The sequence below is a fragment of the Elephantulus edwardii genome, unplaced genomic scaffold (genome assembly GCF_000299155.1).
Source record: "Elephantulus edwardii isolate Elephantulus edwardi_28Jun2011 unplaced genomic scaffold, EleEdw1.0 scaffold00211, whole genome shotgun sequence".
Classification (NCBI taxonomy): Eukaryota; Metazoa; Chordata; class Mammalia; order Macroscelidea; family Macroscelididae; genus Elephantulus; species Elephantulus edwardii.
Window position 1 is genome coordinate 1044160 of NW_006399961.1, and position 11264 is coordinate 1055423.

Consider the following 11264-nt stretch of genomic DNA (forward strand, 5'->3'; position numbering starts at 1 on the left):
AGAGAAGGTTGTCACTAATCCCAAAAAGACTCTCCAGGAAGTGCTCCGAGTGGAGCACTGAGTAATCTGGAGGCAGATGAGTAATGTTGGGTCCACACTCTCTTCACCGCGGTTGAATTCTCCCGTGGGATTTACAGATACACTAGACGGTCTCTCTGGACCCCCAGCAGCCTGGAGTGGAGGAGATTCCTCAGCACCACACGTGAGGCCTGTGAACACACTGACACACGCATAGGTTCCCTCCAGATACTCGTGACAGAGGCGCGTGCGTCTCCTCTCCCACCGGAGAAAGTTTGAATCTCCAGGAGAGACCAGAAGTCAGAGCTGTGTCCTCGGACCTGGGAAAGGGCTTTGCCCTCACCCCCTAGTCAGCCAGGCCAAATGTGACTGAGAGAGAAAGGTTCCTTACCTCTGAGGAAACCCTGGCTGACATTCTTAATCAAAGTGACCAGTCATTTCACCAGAACTGGTCTAACTTTAATATTGACAATCTCGCATCCTAAGTAAGAGACCTCAGACTCCAGCAGCACCCAGGAGAGTGGACCATTCGATCTCATCATCTCAACGTTAAGACAAACTGTGTAGGAAACAGAAGACACTTCAAGAAACCCGATCCCTGCCCATCAATTATTCAGTGACTAGAGGATGAGGGGTGAGGTGGGGAAGGGGAGTCACATAACAGTTGGTGAGCCCACCTGACTTCAAAAGGATCCCTGGACAGGAAGTTTTTCATGACATTCTGAAGAGACTTAGAGATGCCCTCTGTGGTCCTACCCAGAAACATGAAGAGGCTCAGGAGGTCAGCGTGGTTAGGGAAGTCCAAGCTTTCAGGATGAATCTGCTAACAGACCGGGAGCCCAAAAGGTTCTCTGTGCAACAGTGGTTAGATCCCACCAACCTCAGGCCCTCTGTCCAGAAGAAACCAGTTTACAAGTCTCTCTCTTTCAACCAATCAATGTAAGTGAACAAAACCTTTGTCAAAACGTTGGGAACCTTGATTGAGCCAACCTGGTAAAGTAGCTGTAACAATTTCGTGTGTGTGTGTGTGTGTGTGTGTGTTACAAGGAGGCATTAATTAATGCAGGGACGGCATCATCTACCCTGTAGGCTGATACTGATGTTCATTCATGCCATTGGGCAATTGTGGTGAAGCAATTACGTATCACCTTTTGAAAGAGGCATTTAAAAAAAAAGCCTCCACCACCACCACACCAGTGAGATGATTCAGACATAATTACCTTGCTCCGCAGCAGCTGGGTTCAAGGCTCAAGGCCCAGGGTACAGAGGCTTCAAGGACGAAGGTGCACTCCACCTGTGGACACGGCCGCAGCTTAAGGTAAGAATCGTGAAAGAACCCCAGCTGACTGCCGGACTCTCTGCCAGCCGGTGAGCTCCAGAGACGGGGATTACCCTCATGCTGGGCGCGTTCCAGGTCTGGCAGCACACCTGGAGCAGTCAGCGATGTAATACTTAGCTGCTACATCCTGGATTATTCGGATGATTTGACTGGAGTCCTCTGTTTTGTTTTTCTTTGTCGTGTGTTTGTCCTATCACTTCTGCCCACTAGGTGATAATTCTCGGGTTAAAAGGTTTAGGGAAGATTAGTGGAGTGTGGTGTTTTGGGTTTTTGTTTTGGGGGTGTTTGTTGGATTTTTTTTTTTTCAGTTTTCACTAAAAATCTTTCCCTTTTTCATCCTGAAGGAGCAATAAGAGGTCATAGCTTAGTGTTACCTGGACTTCAGTTTGTCTGTGTTTCATTGGGGACCAGCACAGTGACCGAAGATGCTGTCTTGTCCCTGGGTCGGGATGACAGATGAGGTACTATGATTTCTGCTGTGGGGCCAGGATTTCAGTCAAAGCGCCGACCTAGATCCTGCCAGAGCCTGAATCACTGGGCTTGTCTGTGATGAATGTGGAGTTTGGGGAGGAACAACTTGGCATGGATTGTTGAAATCTTTCTACAAAGATCAAATATGTGGGCTAAGTTCTGGAAATCTTCCTCAGATCTGCCCAAATACCATAAACTGTCGATGTAGACTTCATGTGTAAAGGCATTTTATTAGACCAGGGATGTTGGACACTATTCCTACGGTCCACCATGAGGTGTCATGGTCCAACTCATCAAGTCAGCTCATTGTCATCAAGTCACAATAGACTCAGAGCTGACCCACCAGCAGGTTTTCAGAGGCTGTAAACCACAAGGGAGAAAGTGGCCCATCTTTCTCCCTCAGATTCGAACTGTGTGCTTTGGGGTTGATATAACTCTCTACCCACTAGGCAACCAAATAGTGGCCCCATGTGACGGAGCAGAACTGCCACACGGTGTTTTCTAAGTTGTAATCTCTATGGGAGCAGATCACCAGGGCTTTGTCCTACAGTAACTGAGTGAGTCCGAACCACCAGACTTTAGGTAAATAGGTTGATGCCTAACCTCTATGCTATAAGGGCTCCATTCATCTGGGAGCCAGCCACCCCCAAACCTGTGGAAATTCATCTTAACCTGTGCCTCTGTATGGAAGGCTGTATTTCACTATTACTCCTCTAACCAGTTTGGTGGGTTGTGTTTTTTTTTCCAGTCAGTCAAGACTTTCCTCCTCAGTTGTACTGAAGTTTTTCTTATTCCTGTTCACTGGGGCGGCACAAGAGCTGTTGAATTTAAGAGTTTCCTTTTGTGCATTCGATTCCTTGGCAGTGCAATGGGCTTTTGCTTGACTACCCACTGAAAGTCTGATGGTTCAAGCCCATTCAAAGGAGTCGTAAAAGAAAGACCCAGAAATCCGCTTCCGTAAAGATCCCATCTGTGAAAACCCCACAGAGCAGTTCTGTCCCATAGCACATGGATTCACCATGAGTCAGGATGATTTGATGGCTGTTGAAGTTTTTGTTTGAGGAAGATTGATTTTTTTTTTACTTATTCTGTGTTATTATATTTAATATATTAATCTGGAAATGTAATAACATCTATGTCCTTGAGTCTCGAAAAGAAGCAATTCCTGAGAAGCAACAAATAAGGAACTTGTTGGCAGAGCATTTAAATGCCCTTGGATCCTTCCCTTGGACAGGGAGCTTGCCCTGCCCTTACTTGTCAGCTGGATTACTTAACTTCTTAGGAGTCATCTCCCTGCTTGACAAGGTTCCTTTCTTTCCCTGCCCATAAATTATTTCCTAGGCAAGCAATTCAACTGAGAGCTGAATTCATCCTATCCTTTTGTACTCCAGTCATTTTATTCACTCATAAAATTTCTCAAAGAAATTATTTCTATATGTACTTTGGGGTTCCTGGACCACTATCCAAATAAATAATTTCAGAAATCTCCTTTAAGACAGGAAAACATTTTCCCCCCCCCCCTTGCTGGAAGGAAATTTAAACTCCATTTGTGCCTGAGAAAATACAAAGAGATTTATTTGCACTTTAATACTTCACTGTCCAGATGTTTAATGAGGCTATTCCACACGGAACATGACATTATATAATGCCTATTTAAGTTTCCAGATGAAAGTGAAAATTCTAGCATCTAGGGAACTTTTTGATGGAGGGAAAAAAATCCATAAGCATTCAAGTTAAGAATCTAAAAAAGGTCCTTTCCAGCCTGGTTCCGGCACTATGGCCCCTGCAAAGAAGGGTGGTGAGAAGGAGAAAGGCCGTTCTGCCATCAACGAAGTGGTGACCAGAGAGGACACCATCAACATTCACAAGCGCATCCATGGAGTGGGATTTAAAAAGTGTGCTCCTCGGGCACTAAAGGAGATCCGGAAATTTGCCATGAAGGAGATGGGCACACCTGATGTTCGCATTGACACCAGGCTTAACAAAGCTGTCTGGGCCAAAGGAATAAGGAATGTCCCATACCGCATTCGTGTACGATTGTCCAGAAAACGTAATGAGGATGAAGATTCCCCAAACAAGCTGTATACACTGGTTACCTATGCACCTGTCAGCACTGTCAAAAATCTACAGACCGTCAATGTGGATGAAAACTAATAGCTGATTGTCAAATAAAGTTATAAAACTGTAAAAAAAAAGAATCTATAAAAGCAAGGTTTGACTCTCTGGTATCTGATGGACTATGTGATCTTGAACAAGTCATTCAAGCTCTTTTGGCCTCAATGCTACCTCCTATTGAAAATGCAAATAAGATGTTGTGACTTTTGTAAATGGATACTCTTAGGTGCCTTCAAGTCAGCTCCAACTCATAGAGACTCTATGTACAGTAGAACAAAGCACTGACCTGTCTTAAACCATCCTCACAATTATGACCATGTGTCTTGTTTAGCTAGTGCTGTTACTACACCATCCCTAAGGATGGCTTTGCCAGAGAGAAATGTATTCTTTCACAGATTGTTGTTATGTGCCATTGAGTCAATTACAACTCATAGTAACCCTATGAACAATAGATCTGAACCCTGTCCTGTCCTGTGCCATCCTCAACATTGCTGGCACACTTGAGCTCATTGTTGCAGTTATGGTGTCAATCCGTCTTGTTGAGGGTCTTCCTCTCTTTCACTGACCCTCCCCACTTTTCCAACCATGATATCCCTCTCCAAGGAATAGTCTTTCCTAGCAATATGCCAAAGCGTGTAGACAAAGCTTAGTTATCTTGGCCTCCAAGGAGCACTCTGGCTGCACCTTCTCCAAGACACATCTGTTTGTTCTTTTGGCAGTCCATGGGATATGCAGTACCCTTCTCCAAACACAATTTATACTCTTTTTTTTTTCAGTACTCTTCTTTGAACCACAATTCAAAGGTATAAATTCTCCTTCTATCATCCTTATTCAATTGTCCAGCTCTCAGCAGCATAGCAAGTGATTGAAAAGACCATGGCCTTAATCAGATGCACCTTAGTCCTCAAATTTACATCGTTGCCCCTTGATAATTTGGAGAGACCCCTAATTGCAGACTTTCCCAGAACAATGTGACTGCTGATAGCAAGAGGGTTGATTATAGATCCAAGTACAATGATGTCATTAATAGTCTCGATCTTTTCTCCATCTTTAATGTTACCTATTGGTCTAGTGGTGAGAATCTTTGTTTTCTTGAAGTTGAGATACAATCCATACTGAAGGCTGCAGCCTTTGATCTTCTGCAAGCCCTCCTCACTTTTAGGAACCAAGGTTATGTCATCTACATAAAGTAGGTTATTGATGAGTCTTCCTCTGCTCCTGATGCCATATTCTTCTTCATAAAGTCCAGCTTCTTGAGTAATTTGCTCAGCATACAGGTTGACTAGGTTTGGAGAGGGAATACAATCTTGATACACACCTTAACTTTTTCTTACTGAGCAGGAGGCCAAAAATCCAAATTCAGGGTGCCAGCTCTCAGAGAAGGATGTCTCTCTGTCAAGAACAGTTCTAGGTGAAAGTCTTTGTCTCCTTTAGTATCTGTAGGCTTGGAGATCTCCATATGTCTTGGCCTTGCCCTGGGTCTATCAAGGAATCTCTTGCTGGGTCCAAAGGACACACTCCTCTCCTGGTCTTCGTTCTTGGTGACACTGAGGTCCTCTCTCTTCTCATTTCTCCTCTTTTGCCTCTTGTAAAATGAAAGGAAAGGTGTTACAGGTCAAATTGCAGGACAACTCCTCTTTCATCAAATCAGGGCTATAACTTAATTAAATATGTTATATTCCACCTTAATCCTCTTACAACTGATTGGTTGAGGATCTCAGATCACATTATGGAGAATAACTACATCATCTCATAAGTAAGTACCTCTAATCCTGACTCATTAACCTCACAGAGGTGTAGATTTACAACACAGTCAATAATTATACTTAGAAAAGAAAATTACAAAACATTGCTACAAGAAACAAAAAGAGAACTTGAGAAGTGGAAGAATATCCCTTGCTCATGGATAGGAAGACTCAATATTATGAAAATGGCAATATTACCAAAGGCAATTTACATGTTTAATGCAATCCCAATACAAATACCAAACCCATTCTTCACGGAGATGGAAAAAGCAATTTCCAGTTTCATTTGAAATGAAAAGAAGCCCCGAATAAGCAAAGCACTCCTTAAAAATAGAAAGGTAGGAGGTATCTCACTTCCTTATTTCAAATCCTACTACACCGCCATGGTGGTAAAGACAGCATGGTACTGGTACAATGACAGATGCATAGATCAATGGAATAGAATTGAGAAACCAGAGATCAACCCTCTATCTATGGTCAACTGATTTTTGACAAGGAGATGAAATCAGTTAAGTGGGAAACAGCCTTTTTAAGAATTGGTGTTGGCAAAATTGGAAAAGTATCTGAAGAAGACTCAAGCAAGATGCACACCTCACTCCATATACAAAAACCAACTCAAGGTGGATCATGGACCTAGGACTAAAATCAAGGACCATAAGCGTCATTAAAGAAAAGCTTGGAACAATGCTACAAGTTCTAATCCACAACATAAACAGTCTTCCAAGTATTCTGAAAAGCCTACAACCAGGAGAAGATAATAAAGATGAATGGGACCTTCTAAGAATTAAATCTCTACGCACATCCAGAAACTTCTCCAACAGGGTAAAAAGAGAAGTCACAGACTGAGAAAAAGTATTTGGTAATGACATATCAAATAAGAGACTTATATTCAGAATTTATAAAATACTTGAGCACCACAACAAGATAAAGGTAAATAATCCAATAGAAAAATGGGCACAGGATATGAACAGACACTTCACCAAAGAAGACATTTAGATGGCTAACAAGCACATGAAGAAATGTTCAAAGTCCCTAGTTCTAAGAGAGATGCAATTAAAACAACTATGAGATATGATCTTACCCCAGTCAGAATTGCAAAATTCAACAGAACAGCAAGCAACCAATGCTGGTGAAGTTGTGGAGAAACTGGAAACCTTATTCACTATTGGTGGGAGTGTAAAATGGTGCAACTACTGCGGAAGGTGGTATGGTGCTTTCTCAAAAAGTTACAAATAGAGTTACCATTTGACCCAGCAAAGAGACCATAACTGACATCCAAGCAGATATATGCACACCCAAGTTTATTGCGGCTTTGTTCACAATAGCAAGGAGTTGGAAACAACCTAAGTGCCCATCAGCAAATGAATGGATAGAAAAGCTGTGGTATATTCACACAGTGGAATACTATGCTGCATTGAAAAACAAGGAACTCATGCAATATTATTCAAAATGGGTGACCCTGGAGGACATTATGCTGAGTGAAATATTTCAGTCACAAAAAGACAAATACTGCATGGTGCCACTGTTGTAAAACAGGACTGACCTCGGGTTTGGGAGGAGACTGAGAAGGATGGGTTCAATAATGTATACTGTGTTGAAACAGATGAGGGAGAAAACTGTTTAAGAGGGAAAATGATTAGGTATTTTTGTCATGACAGGAGTCCAGAGCGAAGGCTGTATAGTGGAGTGGACCTGGGGTGAGGATTGTAAAACAATGAGAGAATTTTTCTTTTACTTTTCCATAAGGGTAGTGTACTAGAGGGGAGGGTTGGGAGGGGAGAAAAGTGCAACAATGAATGAACAGAAATCCAAAGTCTCTGTAAATTTTCATTGACATTAATAATAGATTTTAAAAAATGAAAAAAATAATAATACATACCTTGTGAGGGACTGGAGAGCATTATGTTGACTGAACTAATTCAGTTCCACAAGGATAAATATTCTATAAAACCATTATTGTAGAATGAGTATAAGGATCCAAGAGGGGTGGATGAAGGTGGAAACAGAGGGATGTGGATGTGCAGGAGAAGGGGGGATTAATCATGGGATGTCCAATTTGATGGGTGGGGGGGTAAGGGAAAGTGAAGGAATTTGTTCTTGAAAACAATGTGTTTGAATAAACTAGTAGAATTTTTTTAAAAGGAAAAAGAATAATAATAGTATTTTGAATCTAAAAGAAGCCTAGAGCATGATTTAACTCCTCTGAAATGAAAATATTTGTTTCTATAAAAAAAAAAAATTATACTTAGAAATACAGCCTATCCAAGTTGATTCATATTGGGGGGAGGACATTGTTTAATCCATTGTTTAGCCCCCTGTTACAGCTCCCGTATCAACCTATCTGATTGAAATTCTGTTTTTCATTGACTTATTTTACCAAGGATGATGTCCTTCTCCCTGGATTGCTAACTCCTAGTATCATGTCCAAAGTCAAATCTGGCCATCCTGTCTTCCAAAAAGGATGCCAACTCTTCTGTAAGAGTTGGCCTCTTCTAGCTATCCATCATATATTTAGTAGTGGGGTTTCTCACACACACACACACACACACACACACACACACACACACACACACTGTAAATCAAAGGCATCAGTTCTTTGTTAGCCTGCCTTATTCATTGTCCAGGTTTGGCATGTATTTTGTAAGCGATAAAAAAGAAACCAAAGCAAAACAGAACAACAACCAAAGAACACTGACTGCTATTGGGCCAATTCTGCTTCATAGCCACCTCACAGGCGAGATTATAATTATCCCACAGGGTTTCCAAGATTAGAAATCTTTACAGAAACAGACTGCCAGACTGCTTCAGCTTTCTCCCAAAGAGTGGCTGACGGGTCAAAAACACCGATATCTTAGTTAGCATCCCAGCAATTAACCCACTGTGCTAACACAAATTTTATTACTTTAGTCAATATTCTGTTAGCAAGTAATATCCCTGGTTTGATTTATTGAGTTGTTTACATAGTGGACATGTTGGTTCCTCCCCACTCCCCCAAGTCTTTTCTGATACCTCTCATAGTTAGAATCTTCTTGGCAGTCAGGTTGAATGGAAACAAATATTTTGAGGGGAGCCTCAAGACTGTGATCTTTGGACATATCTCAAATTTGGAATGAAATTACCCCTGGGTATCAAATTTCATTCGAACAACAGACAGGACTTTAACGGGAGTAATAACACCAGGGAGGAATGTACTTCTCAGAAAAATCAACCACATAAAACAACAAAGGCAGTAATGGCCCCAAAACAAAGCTCAGAAGTCAGGAAAAAAGGAAGAGTAGAAACAAAAACCCAGGAACGAAATGGGAAGAGTGCTGTCATATTGAAAGGATTGCCAACAATGTTATGAAATAAAATGCCTGCAAATTACTGGAAGAAAAACTCATTTACTCAGAAATCTTTCAGCTAAACTACAATAAAAGTTAAATTTAAAAAAGATTTTATTAGGATCTTCCTATATTGTTAACAGCTTCCGTTTGCTTGGCTCTACAATCAACACTCTTGGTACCAGTAGCCAGGAAATTAAAAGAAAAGTTGCACTGGGAAAGTCTGCTGTCAGAGACCTCTCCAAAGTACTGAAGAGCAACGATATCAGTCTGGAGACTAAGGTGTGCCTGATACATGCCATGGTCTTTGCAATTACTTGCTATGCGTGAGAGAGCTGGACAATGACTAGGGATGATAGAAGGAGAATTGATGCCTTTGAGCTGTGGTGCTGGAGAAGAGTATTAATATACCATCGGCTGCTAGGAAAACAAATAGGTTTATCCTTGAGAGGATGAGACCAGGCTGCTTCTTGGAGGCAAGGATTCTGAAGCTTCGTCTTACATATTTTGGACATGTTGCAAGGTGGGATCAGTCCTCGGAGAGGGACATCATGCTTGAGAGGGTAGAGGGGCAGCACAGGAGAGGAAGACCCTCTATAAAATGTATTGATTCAATGACTGGGGTAGTGAGGGTAGGTGTGTCAGAGACAATAAGATTGGCACAGTATAGAGCAGGGTTAGGGCCATTGTACATAGCATGGCTATGAGTCACAGGCAACTCAATGGCACATAACAACAACAACAACATATGCAAGGTGGAGACAAAAACATACTTCATGCCTTTAGTTTACCTACAATCTAACAAGTATAGACTTTGGTCAAACAGTGTTTCTCAATGCTGTCCTTTGCTATTAAAGCAGCTTCTTACATTCATTTAGTTAGTTAGTTAGTTAGTTAGTTAGTTAGTTAGTTAGTTAGTTAGTTATTTTCTTACTTTTAAAAGACCTATTTGATATCTGTCCTGGCCTGATACAAGCACTAAAAATTCTTTTCACATAATGTTAGTATCTTTGTCCACATTATACTAATATCTGGGGGGAAAGTACAACCACAATGTTCCTTAGAAACAAAGATGGAGAGACCTCACCTCACATGTTTTGGGGATGTCAAACAGGAGGCACCAGTGTCTGGAAAAGGACATCATGCTTGAAAATGTCAAAGTCCAGTAAAAAAGAATAATACTCCTCCATATAAATTGGCAGTATTTCTTGTTTTTAGGGTCGTAATAAGTCATAGTCAACTCGATGGCACATGACAACGTAAGAACCTGGCAAAGTTCTGAAGCACAGCCAAGACTGTGAGGATGATACAGGATTAGTCTTGGCTTTGTTGTATTGTACATGGGGTTGCTGTTGGTCAGAACTGATTCCATAGCATCTTATATGTGTTAACACATTTATAAAATATAAAAATACTGCTATACTGACAAGGAGCTCTCTGGTGGCATAGCCTATAGAGAGTTGGGCTGCTAACCTAAAGGTGGCTGGTTTGAATTCAGCAGCAGTTCTTCAGAAGAAATGATGACCATCTCCTCCTGTATAACTGACAGCCTCCCAAAACCACCCAGAGGGTCAGCTCTGAGACAATTCCCACTTCACCGCAATGAGCGAGAGCGGGGAGGTGCGAGAGAGAACGATACTGATAGATAAATAGAGACTAAGATAAACCCCAGAAATATCCCTCACATCTTTAGTCACTCCTCTGTTTAATGGGGGTGCCCCTTCTCCAGCACCCCTCAGTCAGCCCTTAGGACAACTAAAGGGCCAAGGAAAGCCTAGCTCAGCCTGGCAACTGCATCTAACTCCTGCTGAAAGGACTTGCGCCCATTCTAATTATCAGAGGTCGGGATTGATCAAACCAGTTGCCATAGACTTGGTGCCAATTCATAGCAACCCCTGTGTGTCTCAGTAGAAGTGTACTGCACAGAGTTCTCAACACTTGAATATTTTTTTAAATAATTTTAATGAGCATTTACAGAGAATTTGTATTTCCATTCATTCATTGCTGCACTTCTCTACCTGCCCAGCCCTCTCCCCCCACCCCTGAGTTCGCTCCTCTCTTTCAAAACTAAAAGAAAGACTTCCTCCCTGGTACACAAACCCGCCACACCCCTCCCACTGCCCCAAGTACATTCCACTATGCAACCTTAATTGTGGACTCTTGTGATAACCATAATACCCTATCATACATCATTTTTAAATTATTCAGTCCCTCATCTGTTTCAGTGCAGTATACACAATTTATCCAGTTTTT

The 11264-nt window shown here is 41.7% G+C and overlaps 1 protein-coding gene across 1 annotated transcript; it reads left to right on the plus strand.

The window, feature by feature from the left end:
- The first annotated feature begins 3604 nt into the window (after nucleotides 1-3604).
- On the plus strand, nucleotides 3605-3982 carry LOC102847393 (60S ribosomal protein L31-like). Its single transcript, XM_006897548.1, has 2 exons — nucleotides 3605-3804; nucleotides 3874-3982. The coding sequence occupies exons 1-2, from the start codon at nucleotides 3605-3607 to the stop codon at nucleotides 3980-3982; spliced, it is 309 nt and encodes a 102-aa protein (XP_006897610.1).
- Nucleotides 3983-11264: the final 7282 nt, after the last annotated feature.

Bases quoted from the DNA above. Each gene is read 5' to 3' on its own strand.
- LOC102847393 (XM_006897548.1), top strand. From the start codon at position 3,605: ATGGCCCCTGCAAAGAAGGGTGGTGAGAAGGAGAAAGGCCGTTCTGCC. The intron at 3,805-3,873 runs GCTTAACAAAGC...ACGATTGTCCAG, and splicing joins GATGTTCGCATTGACACCAG to AAAACGTAATGAGGATGAAG.